Genomic DNA, 22,422 nt, shown 5'->3' with positions numbered 1-22,422 from the left:
GACACAACTGATATTGTAATGGGTCTTGCCAAGTCTATGGGTCTTCAAGGTCGAGCCTTAGGCTTGAGCATTAGGCCATAACCCATGCACTGTTCACAAATTAAATAAAAAAATTTCGTTTGTTTTCAAAGGTGCAACTACACCCTTTAAGGCTAGGCCTCAACGACTACTGGCCAGGCCAATAATCATTGAGGCTAGTAGTCGTTGAGGTTTGAATTTTTTTTTTTATTATTATTTTTTGTATAAATTCACTCTCCCTCCACTTTCTAAATCACACACATTTAGTCTAACTTCTCAATTTCTCATTCTTTCTCTACATTCTCTTATTTTCCCTTTTACAGTCAATATTTTTTTTATTCAATTTGAATATTTCAATCTTAATTTCTCTCTATATTTTATTATTTCAATTTTTGTACTAATTTTTTTTTTGTCTTTGGTTTAGATTTTTTAAATAATTATTTAAATTTACTAATATAAATTTGCTTCCTAATCAATACAACCGAAGATCATAAATTACAAGTTAATATTTTAAATCACATTTTGTATATATTTTCAAATGATATAAAATCATTTTATATTGTTAATTATCGTATATAATTAAAAGAAACTTTTTAATTTATCGATGTCGTCACGATGGACTTGTTTTCTATTACAACATTTCGTGGCTTACCTTACACTTGAGTCAAAACAACTATATTTCATATGCTTTATCAGTAAGAAGAACTAACTAATTTCCAAGTTTGGCCTTAAGACAGTATCACTCGTAATTTTTATTATATATGTTGTTATTACCGTTCTTTTAATGTAAATTAACAACATAATTTCTTTTTTATTGTTACAATTTGGTTAACTATTATTTTTTTAAAAATATTTTCATAATTAAAAAACTTAATTTGCTTTAAATGAAAAATGTGTGTAAGTGATTGGAACAATTTTAACTTTTGTAGACTCAATTAATTAGGAATTTGTGTGATGTAAATACTGTAATATAGACCATACACGGTCTCTATTATAGTGTTTATATTGCATCATTATTAATTAATTGATTTTATAAAAGTGAAGTCATCCTTATCATTTAAATACCATTTTCATTTAGAATGGATTTAATATTTTTATTATCAAAATATTTTAAATAAAATTAATAATTAATAAAATTACGAAAGCAAAATAGAAACTAACTTATTAATAAATATTAATGGAATGGTGTCGGTAGCATGTATAGAAAAAATGCAAAAGACACTATTGGATGACCATTCATGTAAGTTATTCAATTCTTTTTTATGGTTGAGCATATGAAAATAGTTGTCCCCGACTCAAGTATTGAGTAAGTTGTAACATCCCTCCCTATAATTACTATCCATCGAAGGAGAAATGTTACGAATTAATATCCGAAGCGTCTATTTTTTTTTCTTTTAAAAATACTTTAAAATAAACGTTTCAGTAAAAGTGTTTAGGAAGTATTCTAAGAAAACTGAAAATCTGGAAGCGAACAAAAGATGTATATACTCATTTGAAAACATGAAGTAATCATATACAACTGTACAATTATCCCAAAAAGGTCCAAAAGCAACAAGAATATGCGACTATATGCATGTAAGATAAACCAGAGATAACCTGCTCCAGTCGGATCTACCTACGTTGATCTGACCCTGCCTCGTAGCTACCTCGATCACCTGTACCTGCAATCATAAAAGAAAGGAAGTGAGCGATAAGCACACTCAGTAAGGGGAAAGAATCAAATAACTATCTCATTTTCTATTCTGTCTCACTCTCGGGACTTAATCTCACATCATAACCTCTATAAGAGATTGAGGGGGTAATGTAGTTCATTCTTTACTATTTGGGTCATACTTTGTCCCATCTAGTGTCTATTTGATACTTTCTGGAAGCTAACTATAGAGATTTGACACTTTTTTAAGCTCGAGCTCTCTTTCTTTCTTTCACTACACTATTTCTGAATTTGAATTGAGCTCTACTGCGAGCAGACCCTACTGAGGGTCTATGTCCTACTACGGACGTGTCCTACTGCGGACGTGCCCTACTGCAAGCAGTGTAGTGTAAAGTGCCCCCTCATAGTTTATAGCATGCATGCGGGTCTTATATCTTACTAATTTTGGTTCCATCTAAATTTATTCATAACTCACTAGACATTACTCTTAGGACGACCCCTAAATCTTGAGCCCCAAATTCTTTTTCTTGCTTTTTTCTCTTTTTCTTTTCTTCTTTTTTTTTTTTCCTTTCCTTTCCTTTTTCTCCTCCTTTTCTTTCTTTCTTTCCTGCCCAAAACTACGAATATTGTTCACAGAACAGTCATTTGGCAGGGCAGGCTTCTTTTTCATGCAATTTAATAGCCCAAACAGTTTCTAATTTATACAAGCTATATATCGTTGAAAAGAGGATTCAAAGAACTTTCCAACAAGCTATAATAACACTCATAATTCAATAGATAAGAGAGTCAAAACGTGAGATAAAATCAGTAGCAAAAACTGTCTCCTCTGTTTATTTGATAAAGCAGTTCTTGTGGTTCATGCAATATTTAACAATTCAAATGATCCCCAATTCATACAAGCTATATATCACTGAAAAGAGAATTCAAAGATCTTTCCAACAATATATAATAGCACTCATAAATCCTTAGATAAAGCAGCCAAAACATGGGACGAACTCAATGGTAAAAACTGTAAATATTATGCAACTTTCTGCCATGAACAAAATAACACACATAGACATCCCAAATGACAAAACAACATTCCTCAACTTCAAAATCATCATTTATAACATAGATCCAAGGAACCAAAAGCCTAAAACATGCAACATATCAAGGATGATTCCCTTTACTTTGTTTCAAGCCAAATCTTTACAAGTTGACTTCCTTCTCATTGTTTTACTTCTTTTATCACTAAAATCACCTTAAATCAACACCAAAACATACTAATATATTCATATAACATACATCCAATATATATATAAACATAGGAAAAGGAAAAAGAAAGAGATCTTTTGGTTACCAAGCTCCAAAAGTGCTTACTCTTCTTTTCCTTCTTTATCTATCTTCCAAAACCCTTCTAAATCACTTACTTTTCTTCAAAAACACAGCAAAGAAAGGAAGAAACTGCCTCCTCTAGAAGAGACGGGAAAATGATGGAAAAAGCAAAAGGTAAAGTTTCTTTTTATTGACTTTTCTCTCCAAACATATATATTGACTTTTCTTTTATATATATATATATATATATATATATATATATATATATATATATAAACACACACATACATTTTACTATATATATCTATATTTAAAATTGAAAATATTTTCAAACATAGTTAAAAGACGTAATTGCCTCTGTAACATATCTGAGGGTATTACATAAGTTAATAAGACATAGTTTGGAAAAACATATCAATTCCAATGCTACTGATAAAATAAAGAGGTTTTTTTTTAATTAAATAAGACAATTAGTAATATAAAATGATTTTACATTATTTGAAAATATAAACAAAATGTGATTTAACGGATCGACTTGCAATTTTACAATCTCTAGTTGCATTTATTTAAAAAAATATATATTAATAAATTTAAATAATTATTTTTAAAAAAGAATTTTTTAATTAATATATAAATGGCAGATACGACCCAACACTAAATATGTAGGGTCATGTTATAAGTCTTATGACTTTTTCAAATTGAAGGCTCGCAATTGTACGTATCTTAGGTTTGGCATGACCCTTAGAGTCGATAGACTATATCAGAATAAGTCTGTCCTAACTTATTAAAATCTTTAGTTAGATTTATGAAACCAATAAGATCACAAAAAAGTTTGTTATTATTATTCTGATATTGGCCATAACACTGACAAATGTCCAGGTCTCCAAGAGCCATTGAAGATCTCATTGTCAGATGATTCCATGGAGAATGTGTAATCAAGATTGTCATTCCCAACCCGCATGTAGAAGGAAGCGAGAAGGACTAGTTGTAAGGGTAAGACATTCCCTTAAGTAAAAATTTATTATTTTACAAAATGACTGGGAAGCAGGCCTCCATGCTCTTATAAATTGTCATACTTTAGTTTGATGCACATTTACCAATTAAATACAAATTCGAATTAAAGCATTTTAGTTATGATGTAACAAGAATAATGTGATTTTAAATTTTGTTTTTATCAAATTACCAATGTGTGCGTGTACGTGCGCGCGTATATATATATATATATATATACACCAAGTATATATAAAAAAAAATCATTTAATATAACAATTATAACACAGAAAAGGAATTATAATGTTAAACGGGTGAGAGTTTTAATGACCTTGCGATGAGAGTTAGAAAGTAAACTACCCCACAATCTCTTGAATAGTGGGTTCTTCAAAATTCCTATATAGATTTACCCAATTAGCTCAAGTCTTGTGCCACCTACCCAAACTTACTAAGTGTAGCCAGCCTCCTCTGCAGTTTGAGACTAACTCTAATCTCGTGCTAATCGTAGCTCATACCTATGAAAGAGAAGTCGTAATCTAGGAATCAAAGCGAAATAGTATGGAAGATATCCATAACTAAGTCTTTACCTTAGTCTTTAACCTTAATCCCTGTAGATACCAACTTCCTCCTCAGATCATCATCTTGTCAAAGAACCTTTAAAAAGTTATCTTTTCAACGATTAAGTTGGTCTCAAAGTTCTTCAATACTCTCCCTTTCTAACCAAAGGAATCCATACAACTCATGCATCTAAGCCCATAAATTATTCAACTCATTTTCTTGCTTTTGAAGCATTATTAATAAAAGGTCAAATCATCCATTAGTGACGTCTTTCATGTCTTGAAACGCCTTATGAATGACTTAGACCACTCGTCCGTCTCTACCATTTCTTTCCTTGAGCTAAACATTTGTTCCTTGAGATGGCCTTTGCTTTGGAGTTAGTCATCTACAAACAACAACACTGGCCAAATCTCGTTAAACAAGAGAGACAACTTATCTTAAAATTACTGAAATCTACTAACAATTTTTTATTAAGAAGTATCAATTTTAAGTTTTGAAAAAGGAAAAGTGTTATTTAGACAAAAAGATATCTTAAAAATAATTGTTTTGTGCTGAAAATATAATGTAGAAATAGCGTAAAATTATAGTTTTCTTTCATAGAGATAAATTTTTGGAGAACACTTAAATAATAAATTGACTAAAACTCCATGCTTTTGCTTGGATGGGTCTTGAGGAATTTAAAATAGGCTAATGAGATGCATAATTATAGGGAAATTAAAAAAAAAAAATCACTTAAAAATAATATTCAAAATTGCCTAGGAAATTGATTATTTCTTTTTCTGGCCTCTAGGAGTTGACATTGATTGGCATGTTGAGATTGCTGAAATCTAATAATCATTTATAAATATATTACCAAATTTCACTATTAAACTATGCCAATTTATCTTCATTTAAATCTATTTACAGCATACAGAAGGATATTTCATGTATAAAGAGCCCACAAAACCAGGCTCTAAAATGTCAAATAATTTGGAAAAAAATAGTCCTACAATGGCTAACACTATCATTTTTGTATGGCTTGAATTAGAGTATTGCAGAGAATTCACACAAAAAGTAACTGAGACATAGAGATGAGAAAATAGCATAAATAATAATAATAATATAAAGAAAACAGCACCATATATTTAATGTGATCAGTTATGCAAATACAGACTTGGTTGCCGATACCAGGCGAAGCTAATTTGCAACAAGGAAACACTACATGTCAGGCATCTCTAACAAAGATAATTGAGATGAAAGCTTTCTGGAATGAAATAACAAGTTCAGAGACAATATCTACATGTCTCACCACAAATACCTAATTGCGGCATCAGTTTCCACAATTCATGTGTCTTGAACCCAGATCCTCACTGTTCTATCATTATCAAGGCCAGCAGATGCAATTTTGTTTTCAGTGGGGTGACAAGTTACAGAAATCACAGTATCAGTGTGGCCTTCAAGCTTTTGAAGCATAGTTTTTTGCTGCAGATCCCATAAGTAAACACACTTGTCCTCTGATCCACTAACAATGTACTTCCCATTTGTTACAGAGAATGTGGATGTTATACAATAAACTCTGTTAGTATGACCTGTATAGACCTTCAAGAACTTACCAGCTGAGTAATTCCACAGCTTCTGCACCCAAAACATAAAGGGAGAATATCAGCAAGAAAAACAACGAATGAACTCATACAATCATTAAGCCTTCATTGGTAATGAAAATTAGAACCTCATACTTATTAGAGAAGAATCGTGCTAGCTCCATCTCAAACATACATTCATCTGAAAATTTCATAACTTTACTAAATTTTCAGTTTTGAACTATCAAACAATAGAACTCACAAGAGTGCTATCGAGAGTGCCGACAAGAATGAACTTCCCGTTGGGAGAGAATTTAGCAAAGGATACTGCAGGATCCTTATCATCAATGAGTGTCTTTAAGCATGTGCCTTCCCCTGCATCCCAAATCTTACAACAGCCATCATGACTTCCAGTCACGATCAGTGAACCATCCCTGTTAAAATTCACAGAAGTAACAGGCATTGCATGAGCATGAATCACTCGTGTACATTTCCCTGTCTTCACCTCCCATACACGAATTGTTTCATCAAATGATCCTGAGACAATGAGATTAGACTGAGGATTAAAATTCACACAAAAGACAAAGTCCGAGTGCCCACGGAGAGTCTTTAGGCAGTCAAAGGGGGCACGTGCATCCCAGATGCGTAGAGTGCGATCATCAGATGCTGAGCAGATGTAGTGAGAATCAGAAGACCATGCAAGGTCTGATATACCATCAGAGTGGCCAACAAGGCAGTGGATAAGGGAGAGTGTTGAGGCTGACCATATTATCAATGTTTTATCAAGAGATGCAGATGCCAACAGGGTTCCATCATTGGAGAATTTTACACACGAGATTGCACGACTGTGAGCTGTTAGGGTTTTTAAGTGGCGGTAGGGTTTATAAGCTGGTGCAGCATTGGCCATTGGTTGTTATAAACTGGTAATTGATTTAGGAGTAGGACTGAATTAATAAGTAAATCTGTCACAAACTATGAGCAGAACAGACTCATGTCGTCAATTGATCTCACCACACAAAGTTATTGTGTTTGACATCGGACCTGTATAGAAAATTTCAACAAAACCAATTTAAGTACCTCTGTGAGAAATTTAGACCAAGTCACAGATTGTTTCTACAAGAAAATATGAAATCAGTCAATGGAAACATTACTTTGGAGAAAAGATATTTCCCTTTTAGATTTACAAACAAATTTTCCACGCTGATGGGCCAGTTTCAAAGACAAAAGCACTCAGTCAAAAATTACTGCCAGTCAGTTCATGAACTGTGAAATTTACAGAGAATCTATCTGGTAAGCGGACTTTTTCTTTTTTAAACCAAGAAAAAGTTACGAACACACTATAAAAATTTCTCGATAACTAGTCTGTATTGACAAGAATCTAGTGAATTACAAGTGAAGAATGCTCAGATGACCAGAACCTCAAACATTATCAAGGTAACTAACAATCCTTGTCCAGATGAACATCATATGAAATGGCAGAATGGATTGAAAGTGCAATCTGTATAAGAACTCTAATAAAGTACGAAAAAAATCCACTAACTGAATTTTAATTCCAGGCCTTTAACAACAAATTTTGCATAAAATTGCGTTAAAAACTTTGGTTCCCAAAAAGAAAACTTCTGTGCAGAGGTCAATCACAAATTAAACATAAAAGAGAAAATTACCCAAAAATACTACTAAGGACAATAATTTTAGCATGCGATTCAAATGCAAAATAAAAACCCAAAACACCAGCAAACCTCACTACTGATTAGGGCAGGTATCAACTAGAAATATAACAATGGAATCAAACAAATATTGGCTGGTGATTAACTGAAAAACAAATAAAACATTCAAATTAGAACCCAGAGAGGAGTTAACACATTCATACCATAAGAAAAGAGGTGATTTTGCAAAAGAATGAACGACTTTGTCCAGAGAGTTTGAAGTCAGATACCGATAACTCAAAAAGAAAAAGAAGGCTTGAGTTTTAAATACGATATATTATAAAGACCACTTAAAAAAATAAATTGAGTAAACCACACGGAATTTTATAATTTTTAGGTTCACCCAAGATACAGAGAAACCTTAAAAGTAATCTCTTTCAATTTTTAAAACCTCAAACACCTATTTATAAGGAAAATTTTATTAAAAAACATAACTAAAATTAAAAATAAAATCATCTTTTAATAAAAAAATTTAAAAAGCATAAAATTTAGTTTTTTCCCCTTAACTTTTAAAAATTAACAACTTTACCTTATTAAACTTTTCAAACTTTAAAAAGTAGTATTTTCCCCCCAAAACTTAAGGTTTTTTTTTTCTCAACACTGGCCATTGGCGCCAGTGCTTTCAACCCTAATCCTTAGAGAAAATTCCAACTAGAGGTATGTACGGTCCAGTTTGATGCGGTTTACAATATTTTATAATCCAAACTAAAAAAACGATTCAAAAAAATTTAAACCAAACCAAATCATTTTAGATTACAAACCAAACTGAAAATATACAATTTAATGCGATTTGGTTTATGGTTTAAATCGAGTAAAAATCATTCACTTTCAATATTTCGTATTCAATAAAAAATAAATGAATTATAAGTGTCTGCAACATGAAACATAACTTAAATGTTAAACATACAATTAAGAATTATAGTCATTCTTATTATTATAATGGTGAATATGTTCTAAGATAAGCTAACTGAAAACATTATTGCTCCAATTTTGTTGTTTAAAAGAGCCTCACTAGCTCTAAAATCACAATCACAACTTCCAAAATTATCACTAGTATGCAAACAATGAGAATTCAACTCAACTAACTTTCCATCAATTTTGGATTGAATTAATCTGTGAACCCAATTATTGCCAAAATAATCCAAAACGTTGTTTTTCCAATTAAAGTGAATAGTAGTGTTCTATTTCTTCCAATTAGGGCTGGATTCGAGCCGAGCCGAGCTCGGCTCGGTTTTTTTATGGCCGGCTCGAGCTGAACTCGGCTCGACTCGAGTTTGACTCGTTTTCAGCTTGGCTCGTTTATGGCTTGGCTCGGTTCGTTTTTCATATCAAAACGGTACCGTTTTGTATATATATATGAATCAAAACGACGTCGTTTTGTATAAAAAATTAAAAAAAAAATTACCGAGCCAACCCGAGCCAGCTCGAGCTTGATCGAGCCGAGCAGAGCCCGGCTCGTTTGGGGCTCGAACCGAGCCGAGCCGAGCTCGAGCTCGAGCTAGCTCGGCTCGAATCCAGCCCTAATTCCAATGGATTATAGCATGCCCTTCTTTATACTGACACCAATATTTTTAGCAAGAAACATATGAGAAAAACTACATTTAACTAAAGGATTACAATCACTAAGAAAAAGGATTAAAATTATACTTCTCACAGCCTACAAAACCACATATAACACACATCCACAAGTTCTCAGAAGTTTGACAAACAAAACATATTGATTTTTTAGATTACTGTTGGTAATATCAGCAACCCAATACAGAATGCAAAAAAAAAAAAAAAAATAGTCAACAACTTCTAAATGTTAGTTCAATTAAACTTTCAAATGATCAAAAGGCATAATTAGTCGGAACTCATCATTGATGTCTTCCATCTACAAAATTTGATAAACTATACATTAGATAATATCATACTAACAAACTTATACATATATACGTTTGTCACTTATATATAACTAGGATTATAACAACTACATATATTTAATTTTACATTACATACACTTGTAAGAGATATTACATATTAAAAACTTGTAACTATAGTGCCAAAAAATTCAGATGAATGAGTTTTAAATGCAAAACCCAACGACTACAAAATCATGAATATTATGATTTAATTAAACAAATATTGAAAACGCAAAGGGCAGCTTCAAAAATTTTGGGTAAGAACCGAGTCATGTTCCCTACTACTTTTAAAGACTTAAATCTATTAGAACCCAAATCATGTTACCAGTAACGATGACAATGAGTTGAGGGATGACAAGTTGACCGATGCTTTAAAAGATGATTGAGACCAGGAAGACAGTGATGGAGCTATGGTTTCTAGTGAGAAAGAACCACAGTGATGACAAAGATTCAAGGTAGATGCTGCAGTGGCAAGGGAGAAACAAAGGCAAGGGACAAAGTTTGGTGCTGCAGTGACTGAGGAGAAACTAAGGTTAGAAATAAAGTTTGGTGAGATGAGTTAATAACTTAGAGTTTTAATAATATTTATAAAATAAAATAAAATATTATATTTATAAATACACACACGGTTTACAGTTTGGTTTAGTTTGAAAACTGTCCAAACTACAACCCAAATGGTAAACCATTATTCATAAAATTTTCAATCTAAACCAAACCATAATTTTTGAATGATTCAGTCTGGTTTTATGGTTTGAACCAAATTATGCACACCAATAAATCCAACTATCTCACTTAGAAATCCAAATGAAAATTGCCTGAAAACCTAAAAAAAAATCGTTTGGAAATCTAGACAATTTTTGTCTAAAATTTTTCCTTCCATCTTTGATGACCGGATGCCTTTCTCGTCGTCAACCGACATTCCCACCATCTTCTTCTCTAGTTGTCGACATTCATTGAACCAATTTCGTCAAATGAAGACAAACTATTTTCGTTCGATGAAATTGGTCTAGTGGGAATGTCAACCGAGGGAGAAGAAGATGATGGGAAGGTTGGCCATCAAAGATGGAAAGACTTACCCTTGGGGAGAACTGTAGTTTTTTAAAGTTTAATAATGAGAAAAATTGTTAGTTTTCTAAATTAAGGGAGAAATTTTTTATAAATTTTTAAGGTTTTAGGATTTAAGAGTAAAATAACAATTTTACCTTTGTCTCTAATGAGAAATTCTAACAGAGGTTAGTTAATAGGTGAATGTTTGAGTTTTTCATTTGTTATGAGTATGTTTTTTAAATTAGAGTAAAATTTGACTGGAAAATGGTCCTTTATCCTTTTACATAATGACTGAGCAATAGACCTCGATAGTCTTATAAATTGTTATACTTTAGTTTGATGCACATTTACCAATTAAATAGAAATTCAAACTAAAGCATTTTAGTTATCATGTAACAAGAATAATGTGATTTTAATTTCTACTTTTATCGATTGCCAACGTGTGCAAGTGTGTATGTTTTTGTGTGTGTGTGTATACTCGTGTGTGTATATATATCAAGGTATATATAAGAAAATTCATTTAATATAACAATTCTAACATAGAAAAGGAATTATAATGTTGACCGGATGAGAGTTTTAATGTCCTTGTGACAAGAGGTTGGAGAGTAAACTATCCCCACTATCTCTTGAATAATGAGTTCTTCAAAATCCTATATAGATTTACCCAATTAGCTCAAGTCTTGTGCCATCTACCCCAACTTACTAAGTGTAGCTAGCCTCCTTTGCAAGTTTGAGACTATCTCCAATCTTGTGCCTACTAATCGTAGCTCATACCTGTGAAAGAGAAGTTGTAATCTAGGAATTGAAGCCAAATAGTATGGAAGACATCCATAACTAGGTCTATAGCCTAGTCTTCAGCCTTAATCGCAGTAGATACTAACTTCCTCCTTAGATCATCATCTTGTTAAAAGAACCTTTAGAAAGTTACCCTCTAAGTAACTAAGTTGCTCTCGAAGTTCTACAATACTCTCCCTTTCTAACCAAAGGAATCCATACAACTCATGCATCTAAGCCAAGAAGTTATTCAACTCCTTTTCTTGCCTTTGAAACATTATTAATAAAAGATCAAATCCTTCGTTAGTGATGTCTTTCATGTCTTGAGATGCCTTATGAATGTCTTAAACCACTCTTCCATCTCTACCATTTCTTTCCTTAGGCTAAACAATTGGTCTCTGAGTTGTTCTAGGCTTTGGAGGTAGTCACCTCCAAACAACAATACTGGTCAAGCCTTGTTGAAAGTTTTGAAGAAGGGAAAGTGTTATTTAGACAAAAAGATATGTTGAAAATAATCATTTTGTGCTAAAAATATAATGTGGAAATAGTGTAAAATTATGGTTTTCTTTCACAGAAATAAATTTTTGGAGAACACTTAAATAATAAATAGACTATTTTCCAATTCGAGTTAGAGATTGCTTTGACTAAAACTCCGTGCTTTTGCTTGGATGGGTCTTGAGGAATTTAAAATAGTCTAATGAGATGCATAATTATAGGGAAATTAAAAAAAAATCACTTAAAAATAATATTCCAAATTGCCTGAGAAATTGATTATTTCTTTTTCTGGCCTCCAGGAGTTGACATTGATTGGCATGTTGAGATTGCTGAAATCTAATAATCATTTATAAATATATTACCAAATTTCACTATTAAACTATGCCAATTTATCTTCATTTAAATCTATTTACAGCATACAGAAGGATATTTCATGTATAAAGAGCCCACAAAACTTTCTGGAATGAAATAACAAGTTCAGAGGCAATATCTACATGTCTCACCACAAATAACTAATCGCGGCATCAGTTTCCACAATTCATGTGTCTTGAACCCAGATCCTCATTGTTCTATCATTATCACAAGGCCAGCAGATGCAATTTTGTTTTCAGTGGGGTGACAAGTTACAGAAATCACAGTATCAGTGTGGCCTTCAAGCTTTTGAAGCATAGTTTTTTGCTGTAGATCCCATAAGTGAACACACTTGTCCTCTGATCCACTAACAATATACTTCCCATTTGTTACAGAGAATGTGGATGTTATACAATAAACTCTGTTAGTATGACCTGTATAGACTTTCAAGAACTTACCAGCTGACTAAAGAGCCATTAAACTTTAATGGAGCGAAATGATATTAACCAATTAGGCACTCAAGTGATCATCGCCCAGAACATCCATTAGATGGGCAGGCCTATTATTCAGTTTCCGTTTTGGGCCCAGTATCAATATGCTAGCCCTCAGAAGAATACTTTATGATCCAGCCCTTTAAGATAATGGAGCGCTAACATTTGGCCCTTGTTATGAATCGACGTTAGAACGAATTTAACATCTCTGATTGTGGCACGAACCCTAGAAAATGTCGAAAATCATGATTGTGTTGGCTAAGGCCTAAGCTTTCCTGATATGACTATGGCTAAACTTCCTATCGTCACCAGAGTTAGAGTCGTCTTTGCTTAAGCAGCAGAATTCATCTGCTTCTTCTATTTTGAATCTCGATCGCGGAGCTTTCTTTTTCTCTGATACCGGTAACCATTCCTGTCTACTTGAACATCTTTTAATTTATCTGAATTATTTTTGCTTTTTTTATTGTTGATTATTTTATTCTTTTGTATGGACTTGCTATATTTCCCGCCTTTAGTGCTTCTTATGCGTAGATCAGTTTATGAAAATCCAATGCTGATCATTCTCTTATAAGCTTTTAAGATGTTGATCTTGTTTTCTTTGGGTTAAACTTTGTTAAACTTTTAACACACTTGTCCTCTAATCCACTAACAGTATACTTCCCATTTGTTACAGAGAACGTGGATGTTCTACAATAACTCTGATAGTATAACCTGTATAGACTTTCAAGAACTTACCAGCTGAATAAAACTCTTTGGACAAAGTTGTTCGTTCTCCTGCAAAATCACCTCTTTTCTTACGGTATGAATGCGTTAACTCCTCTCTGGGTTCTAATTTGAATGTTTTATTTGTCTTTCAGTTAATCACCAGCAAATGTTTGTTTGATTCCGTTGTTATATTTCTAGTTGATACCTGCCCTAATCGGTAGTAGGGTTTCCTGGTGTTTTGGGTTTTTATTTTGCATTTGAATCGCATGCTAAAATTATAGTACTTAGTAGTATTTTTGGGTAATTTTCTCTTTTATGTTTAATTTGTGATTAACCTCTGCACAGAAGTTTTCTTTTTGGGAACCCAAGTTTTTAACGCAGTTTTATGCAAATTTTGCTGTTAAAGGCCTGGAATTAAAATTCAGTTAGTAGATTTTTTTCATACTTCATTAGAGTTCTTATACAGATTGCACTTTCAATCCATTCTGCCATTTCATATGATGTTCATGCGGACAAGGATTGTTAGTTACCTTGATAATATTTGAGGTTTTGGTCATCTGAGCATTCTTCACTTGTAATTCACTAGATTCTTGTCAGTACAGACTAGTTATTGAGTAATTTTTATAGTGTCTTGGTACATCTATAAATAGCATTGTTTCTTTTGCTATATGATTTTGACTTGATATCATGATTAGGTTAATTTCATCGTTAGATTTTGATTTATGTGCGAATAGTTACAATTAGTATCTCTCCTTATAGGGTTATAGGCTAGGGTTTCTGATTTTGTTAAATTCAACTGTGCCTTAGAACAGTGGGTAGAAATCTCTGTTTTTTTTTTTTTTTGGAGAAAACAATATTTTTTGAACTTGAAAGCCATCGTTTATCTAAAATGAAAATCTTTGTGCACACTGGCACCATTTTGATGTGCCTAGTCATGTGGAAAACATATTTACCTGAAAAATAAACAGTGATGTGGAAAACAAAGAACAAAAGATCGCAATCTATTTAGATTGAAGATAAAAAGTGGCAAAACAAACACATCTAACATCTCAATCTTGTTTTGTCTCTTTGTGAAATTTGTGTCAATTTTGTAGTTTAACAATAAAAACAATATTTACAAGTTTTCCCTAGATTAAATAGATTTCCTTTTAACTTTAGAGGAAAACCAATCTGGTAACTTAAATGTAAAAGTTCTACAATTATCTGAATTTTTATGTATTGATTTTTGTTTGGTTTAGTCTCAGCTAATTTTTAGGAATCATGAAGAAGTACGGCTTGCAACTTAGGGTTCAACCTTCACAACAAAAGAAACAACCTACGAAGCCTCCACTACCACCTCCTCTTGGTTTTGGTCAAGATGATGATGATGATGATGTCGAGAGAGAAATTTCTCGCCATGCTAGCAAGAACAAGTCTCTTAGAGAGGTCAAGATTCTAAAATTCTTGTCATATATTTAATCAGCCATCTTTTCATCACTTAAATGTATTATTTGTTTTTTTTTTTTTTTTTGGTAATTTTAAGATTGAGGAGCAACAAAAGAAAGCATTGGAAGAAGATCCATCAGTGTTTGATTATGATGGAGTTTATGATGAAATGAAGGAGAAGAGTATTCATCATAAAGTGCTGGATCGTCAAGACACAAAGGTAATTTCATATGAATGGCATGATTTTAAATTATATATATAGGCTCATGCTTTTGTTAATAATATAGTTATCCATTGATTTGCCCAAACTCAACTTTTTTGCAAATATATCTATTTTTTTTGTTTCAATTTGTATGAGTGGGAAGGAGTTAATCTTAAAAGTTTGCTAATAGTATAGTAAAGGTAATAACTAATTGTAACTAATTAGCAGATTCACTTTTTGTTTGTTGCAGCCAAAATATATTCAGAAATTGATTCAGAAAGCAGAGGAGAGAAAAAGGGAACATGATATTATTTATGAAAGAAAACTTACTAAAGAGAGGAGCAAGGAAGACCATCTTTATGAAGATAAGGATAAATTTGTTACTAGTGCTTATAGAAAGAAACTTGAAGAACAGAAGAAATGGGAGGCAGAACAACGCTTGCGTGATCTTCGAGACGAGAAAGATGATGTATGTCTCTCTTTCCTTCTATTGTAATGTTTTCTTCAGTAATATATTTTTTTTCTTAGTCTTGTATGATCAGTCTGTTTATTGTTATTAATTGACTTTTTTATGATTTAGGCATGTTGCATTTTCTAATGCTCTATATGTCGCTGGTTTAGAGTTAGGTTTGATCTTTGCAATGGTCACATACATTTTCTTTGGGATAATGTAATGCTTGAATGATGAGGTGTGCTGGGATTTCATCATGCAAATCTTTTTCAGATTAGGCCATCTTACCTATATCTCTAGCTTAGAGGAACCTAAGGATTGTTCATTACAGCCTGGATATATTTTTGAGGAGAACACGACATTGAAGAAGTTAGGTGGTATTGGTCCCTTTTTTTATTATGGCTATGTGAATGCCATGTCACATATATTGCCAAGTTGAAAAAATGGGTTCAAAAATATGGTAAGGTTATGGGAAACTCTGGCTTAGATTAAGAAGTATTGGTTTCTTCTGTTTTATTAGTCTAAGCCACCCAGTCTTCCCATCTACATAACAATAATTGGTTGGTATGTGTGATGTTAACTATGCACAAGAAATAAGTACTTAGCATAGTAATATTTGCCTTCATTTGGTAGAAATTTCCTAAGTGAAGCAGAGTGTAGTTTGAGATTGCACGATTTGAAAAATAACTGGGATCTTTTTGGAGCATTCTATCACCAGAATAGGGTTTTTTAAGGTGAAATCCTATTGAAACTTAGTTTTTCACCCTTGGGACTCTGTGAATACTTGGAATACTTTAGTGCATTGTTGATAGCTTTTTCCTTTTGCCTTGTATTTCTTAATTTAGTTTCTTGTAAGAACTTCACATTAAATTCATTTTGATATAGACTGAGTTTTTATGATATGCTGTATTGGCAAAATAGTGAATACTCTACATATGTGTGTCCCAATAAAATATGAGGGTTCATTTGGTACAGTTGCTTCAAGTAGGAATTATTAGATAGTGATATATAGGAAAGATAATCTTTTTTGAAAAGTTTGTTAGCTGTTTGGTTAGAAAATTCAGGAGTTTTTTAGATTATCAGAAAAGGCTGTAATATTAGAAAAATGGAGTCAATTTATAAAATAAATAATATAGAGATTTTTTTAAGTTTCAAGATTTTAAATTAGCTCGTTGAAGAAGCTCAAATATTGAACTTTTCCCAACGGATGTAAAATAATTTAGTTTAATCCTATGAGCTCTATTAAAATGAAACCAAATAACCTAAAATAGTTCAAAAGTGCTTGTAACATTAAAAAGCTCTTTTGGCTAGTAGATGAGTCAAACCAAATAAACTTTAAAAGTAATAGTCAGAAGAGGAGAGTTTGAGAGAGATCTAGGGTTTAGGGACAATATTGCTAGCACTTTTCCAGATGAAGTGTATGGATACTTCAGGCATAAATGACACAAAGTTCTTGTTAAAAACTGTCAAAGGGTTCTGTTATTAGTAACTGAGATTAGGGGATTCATCATAAATATTAAACATATAATGCACTTTGATATAGAAAGCATAACTGTAAATTTCTTGACTGATGCTGATGGCTTTGGACAACTTTTTCGGCACAACTCTCTGGGGCATTTTCCTTTCGTATAATTTATTAGGCTTATTATCAAATACCTTACCCGAGGTTTCAGCTTTGATTAAAGACATTTTCGAATCCTCATAATCTCTCTCTTGTTTCCAGTTTTCTCTATTACTTCCCACCACACAGCTTTCTAACGCCAAGAGCTTAAAATAAATAGGCAAATTAGTCTTTACGCAACTAAACACATTTAAAGCCAACATTTTAAGACTATAAAATTATTAGAGTATTAAGCAAACAAATATAAAATTATTTTTAATATAATATCCCACCCAGGAGCACCGCATGACCAACATTCTCCACCCTTGACAAACCCAGCGTGCCGCTGCTTCAATACTGGAGCATCCACCTCTATTACAACCAAGCAATCTATAGCACCCAAAACTTTGAAACTTTAACAGTGCAACAATTCCCACCCGAGCAACATTAATCCCACAAGATCCGTCACCCTATGCTACTCTGCAACTCTGCACTTCTAGTCAATGAAAAATCAAACTCCAAATTTGTTGACAGCCATCAACAGAGAAGAAGAAAACCCACACAATGCAATTGGCTGTTGGCACAAAATGTCTATTTGATTGGGATGGAGGTGGGGAGGGCAATAGATTGATCTCTTAAATGAATGTTTATGAGGATTGGGTTTTGTTTATTATGGTTTTTTTCCCCCTGTATTTTCTAGAATTTAATATTTTTTGAGGATTGAGTTGTGGTGGTTGTGGTTTTCTTTTTCCTTTTATTTTGAAATTCTATTTTGAGATTCTGTTCTTGCAATGTGCCAAATCTATATGCAGAATCTGTTGGCACATTTTCATGCAAGAAATTTGATAATTAATGTTTTTGCAAATGCTTTGGACTTTGAATTGTTCCTTCAGCACCTTGTAAGTCTTCCTCATTTGGAAAATGGCAAGCCATATAAGCATATATATTGTATGAGAATATGAAATTTAGATAAGTTATTGTTAAACTACGTTATAACTGACTTCTCATATTTTCTGACCAAAGTTTCCATTAGAAAATGGTGTCCATGGAAGGTGCTTGAGGAAAGTAGAAACCTGAGGGGAGGTTCTTGGGGATTTCTGAAAGTTTGGTAGTAATTTGATAAAGGCTGAAATTTTAGGGGAGATCCTTGATAATAAGCGTAATTTTTTATGGCTAGTTTTTCTACAATTTTCTATTTTGTTTACAGAAAATGGGTATTCAATTGAAGGAATGTGCTTTTATACCAATTTGGATGATTTTTTGATGGTGGTGCATCTGGAAGAACCAATCTAGTAATTTGTGGGTTTAGGTTAGAAATTGTTTGGTACATTGTGCAATTGTGCTGTATAACTGTATAAGCAAGCACTGGGGTGGCATCCCTTTTTAAGAATAGCAGTGTGGCAGCAATATTATAATCAGGTTTTTCTAATTAGGCATGTTTACCATAATTTGAATGGTCAAGGCAGGTTTTCTGTTGCTTCTAGTTTTAGTTAATTGAATGAACTATTTCATGTCTGAAAGTAATCTAAAATTCGATGTGAGTTAAAGTGAAACTGAACACTATTGATATAAATTGAAACTTTTACCCATTTTATATCTTATAGCTTCAGTTTGTCTAAGAAATCTACCCTCTTTTGTTTAGTAGTGTTTCTAATATTGTCCACCATTGTGTTCCTTTTATAGGTTACCAAGAAGAGTGATTTGAGTGATTTTTACTTTAACCTTGGAAAGAATGTTGCCTTTGGTGCCGACGATGTCAAATCAAGGAAAGTGAACATGCAGGCTGAAGTAGGGAAGTTGGAGCAACAAGAAGAAAAAGGAGCTGTCAATGAACTTGAGAAAGATCGTTCCCCAACCCATTCCAATTCTAAACAAGAAGATATTCGAGCTGCTGAGTCTTCTAGGACAAAGGAGGGGCATCAGGCTGAAACTTCAGCTCCTCCAATAAGCTTGGAGTCCTCGTCTTTAAAACCAGTGTCCGATGTGCCTATTTCAGTCCAAGAAAAGTTTTCTAATGAACAAACATCGGGTGAGCAACCAAAACGCGACCATCATAAAAGGAGCGAGGATGCATTGGCCGCTGCTAAAGAACGTTTTCTAGCGAGGAAGAGGGTGAAGGAACTATAGTTAGTTACTTGTTCTTTCTTTATGTTTCTGCTCGCATGTTTTAATCTTTTTTTTTAATGACCTTGTATGTTATAAGCATGTGAATTACGTCGTTACCACAAAAATAGCCAAGCCAGAAGGATAAGGTCCAGGATTAGGGGTGTCCATGGTCTGATTTGGGGTGATTTCACAGATTTTTCCAATTGAATTGAAAAAAACAATTCGAAAAATTTGCAAAGCAAACTATTTTAGGTTTCAAAATAAATCAAATCAAACTGAAAAAATATGGTTTAGTGCGGTTTAAATAATAGATATTAATATTTTAAAATACTTGATGTATATCGTATCTTATGATACGATGTAATATAAATTAAAAATAATATGTATTATAAGGTGTATCAAATTAATACGATATAATAAATATATCATATATTAATACATTTTTTAAGGGAAAATCATAGTGTATTAGGGATATATATAAAAAATTTTAAAATATTAAGAATATTTGAGATATTTTTTAAAATAATGATATGTTAATTATAATATTTTTATTATTTTAATTTTTAAAAATCGTATTATATAATATGATATAAGATATGGTAAATTAACTTTTTAATATATAATACGTTATATGATTCAACTGTCATAATTTAAATTTTTTAAACTCATTCATTTTTGGATATATATATATAAAATATACATATAAAAAAATGATGAAATAAATATAAAAAAATAAATTATACACATAATTATATATTAAAAAATTTTATCAAATATAATAATACATATATATTTTAAAAAATATATAATTTATGATTTAGTCTAGCTTAAAGCAAACTATTTTAAAAACCAAATCAAACTAAAATATAATTCTTTTCCTAATTTTGAATCCGTTAATTATATAATGGTGACGAGTTTTCTATGAGCCACATTGGCAACTACTTGAAGAACTGAAAAAATATTTTATTAGAAGAAAAACAGTTACTAGATTTATTTAAAAATTCCCTGAATCCATCATTCACATTGTTGCCGTTTAAACCCCAACCTCTCATTCCTCAAATCATACTCCACATAGTAATTCTGCCAAATAAAGTTCCCCAATATAATCGCTGGCCCACCACCGCCAAACTTGTCGCTAACCACCATCAAACACGCAGCCACGCCACCACCAACCTCCACTGCATAATTTTCAAGCGGCACTGCCACCTCAGCGCCACCTTTGAAATGTAACTTTAAATCAGGGAATTTCAATCTCCTTCTCCCACTTGAAACGTTGAAACAAGGACTCAACCCCGTTAAAACCTCAACACCAGGAGCTCTACTGTAATTCATCTTCTTCACTAATTGACTTTCAAACTCAGCCGCCAATGGCTTCCACACCTCAGTAGTCATGACGGTTGCCGTTGTACCAGAGTCAATAATGGTGCCGCCATTTCCTTCATTATCCAAACTTAAGAATCTGAACGGAATCCTCACTTGCTGCCCGCCGACTGTGATTTTTCGGAGACCAACATAGTAGTAGTCTGAGAAGGCACTGCGTCCCGGGACAACTGGGTTCTTGATAAATGGCGTGTATATTAAACCAGTGGTCTTCTTTTCAGAATCCGAGCCACTGCTACTCTCAAGTACTAGAGGGCTGCCTCTTGCAGTGTCATCGTATATGCGAGAAAGCAGACAGTATGCGAACTTGTCGAGGTTTAGTTGACTTGGAAACGAAGCTCGGCCACGCCCAAACCCTGCAATGCCGGCTGGCTGGCGGGAAGAGACAACAGAGCAGCCGACGAGGAAGTTGGGAATAGTTCGGTTAGGAAAATTTAGAGTTTCTGATAGTGCAATGCCGCCGGTCATGCCGGAGCCATAGACGATGAAGTAAGATGGACAAATCTGAGTACACTTTTTTGAAGAGTCGCAACCTTTGCATCGTGGATTGGGGTGAATCCAAGAACACTTGGGGTTGCGGCAGCCGATGATCTTGGAGGAAGAAGATTGTTTAGGGATGAAAAGTGGAATGTTTTTTGAGGAGGAGAATGAACAGTGATGGCAGAGGTAGCGAGTGGTGCAGGGGAACCAAACGATGTTACTGCCGGTGTCCATGATAAAAGGGATGGTCTGGGGAGGAGTTCCAAACGAAAGGGAAATTGAGTAACCTCCATAGCTGTGAGAAAAGAGTGGAGTTGTGGAGATAGTTTTTTGAGGGTTTTTGAGGTGAAAGGCTCTTGATAAAGAGGAGGAAACTAGAAAATTGAGCTTTTGATAGGGATCTTGAGATGGGTTTGTTTGAGAAGGCAAGAGTGGAATTGTAAGGGAATAGATTAAGGGAAAAATGGAGACAAGAGAGAGGTAGAAGAAGGAAGAAGTAGAAGCCATGGCAATTGAGATGAATGAGCAGAGGGTGTTGAATTTGTAGCAGTGAAAACATTTAGTTATGAATAATAAAGGACAACTGCCCCCTCATTTTTTGTAATTTTCTAGCATTTAGCATGTGAAGACACTTGTCTTGTATCACATTGAGATAACAGAATTCAATGAGGAAAAATATTATAAAAGATGTTGGATGCAACCAGCTAATTATATGTACAAAAGAGGGTGGTTAAGTTGTAATAAGGAAAGGTGGGAAGGTGGTTTTTGTATTTATAGTTGTAGGCAACAGCTAGCCAGCCAACACGCACATGCTGTCCATCTTCAATGTCTCTAACTTGATGGAGCTGGTCCTGTCGGGTCACCTTCTTGCCCTGTTGTAATGTACCAAACTACTTCACAACTCTGCCAAAGTTTTATGTAGATCTAAACAAACAAAAAACATTAAATGTTTAAACATTTAGTACAGTAACTTTTTTCATTCAAATGGTAAGTGCTGTTACTTTAATTCGTCGGATGAAAGAGTAAAATTAGAAATAACCTATAATTTTAAGAGTACTAGTACTTATATTAATGAGGCCAAAAGACTTGTTCCCACCCAAAGTTTAGTCTATCTCCATATATCCACGTATGAGGTTTCAAAAACTTAAATACTTATTTATTATTCAATTTTTGTTAAATTTTTAATTAATTATCAGAGTAAAATTGTCATTTTGTTAT

General features: G+C 33.0%; 3 protein-coding genes across 6 annotated transcripts; 1 reads left to right on the top strand and 2 right to left on the bottom strand.

Moving 5' to 3' along the window:
- Nucleotides 1-5,633: 5,633 nt before the first annotated feature.
- LOC123197326 (COMPASS-like H3K4 histone methylase component WDR5B) lies at nucleotides 5,634-8,114 on the bottom strand. The gene is made up of 3 exons (XM_044611578.1): nucleotides 7,961-8,114; nucleotides 6,353-7,131; nucleotides 5,634-6,145 (listed from the first exon to the last, which is right to left on the bottom strand). The coding sequence occupies exons 2-3, from the start codon at nucleotides 6,995-6,997 to the stop codon at nucleotides 5,855-5,857; spliced, it is 936 nt and encodes a 311-aa protein (XP_044467513.1). The 5' UTR covers nucleotides 6,998-7,131; nucleotides 7,961-8,114; the 3' UTR covers nucleotides 5,634-5,854.
- Nucleotides 8,115-12,620: 4,506 nt separating this feature from the next.
- LOC123209596 (nuclear speckle splicing regulatory protein 1-like) lies at nucleotides 12,621-19,501 on the top strand. Of its 4 annotated transcripts, none has more exons than XM_044627698.1 (6): nucleotides 12,622-13,257; nucleotides 13,529-13,654; nucleotides 14,805-14,985; nucleotides 15,083-15,205; nucleotides 15,438-15,656; nucleotides 18,922-19,501. In XM_044627698.1, the coding sequence occupies exons 3-6, from the start codon at nucleotides 14,821-14,823 to the stop codon at nucleotides 19,363-19,365; spliced, it is 951 nt and encodes a 316-aa protein (XP_044483633.1). In that variant the 5' UTR covers nucleotides 12,622-13,257; nucleotides 13,529-13,654; nucleotides 14,805-14,820; the 3' UTR covers nucleotides 19,366-19,501. The 4 variants fall into 4 exon arrangements, with proteins under 4 accessions (XP_044483635.1, XP_044483633.1, XP_044483632.1 ...); XM_044627697.1 differs by having other exon boundaries at nucleotides 14,799-14,985; XM_044627699.1 differs by having other exon boundaries at nucleotides 13,508-13,654; nucleotides 14,799-14,985.
- Nucleotides 19,502-20,286: 785 nt separating this feature from the next.
- LOC123204882 (probable aspartyl protease At4g16563) lies at nucleotides 20,287-21,873 on the bottom strand. Its single transcript, XM_044621690.1, has one exon. It carries the CDS (start codon nucleotides 21,709-21,711, stop codon nucleotides 20,359-20,361), a length of 1,353 nt encoding a protein of 450 aa, XP_044477625.1. The 5' UTR covers nucleotides 21,712-21,873; the 3' UTR covers nucleotides 20,287-20,358.
- Nucleotides 21,874-22,422: the final 549 nt, after the last annotated feature.

This window comes from Mangifera indica, chromosome 2 (genome assembly GCF_011075055.1).
Source record: "Mangifera indica cultivar Alphonso chromosome 2, CATAS_Mindica_2.1, whole genome shotgun sequence".
Taxonomy (NCBI): domain Eukaryota; kingdom Viridiplantae; phylum Streptophyta; class Magnoliopsida; order Sapindales; family Anacardiaceae; genus Mangifera; species Mangifera indica.
The sequence above is the reverse complement of the archived record's forward strand: the minus strand, read 5'-3'. Positions and strand labels throughout refer to the sequence as shown.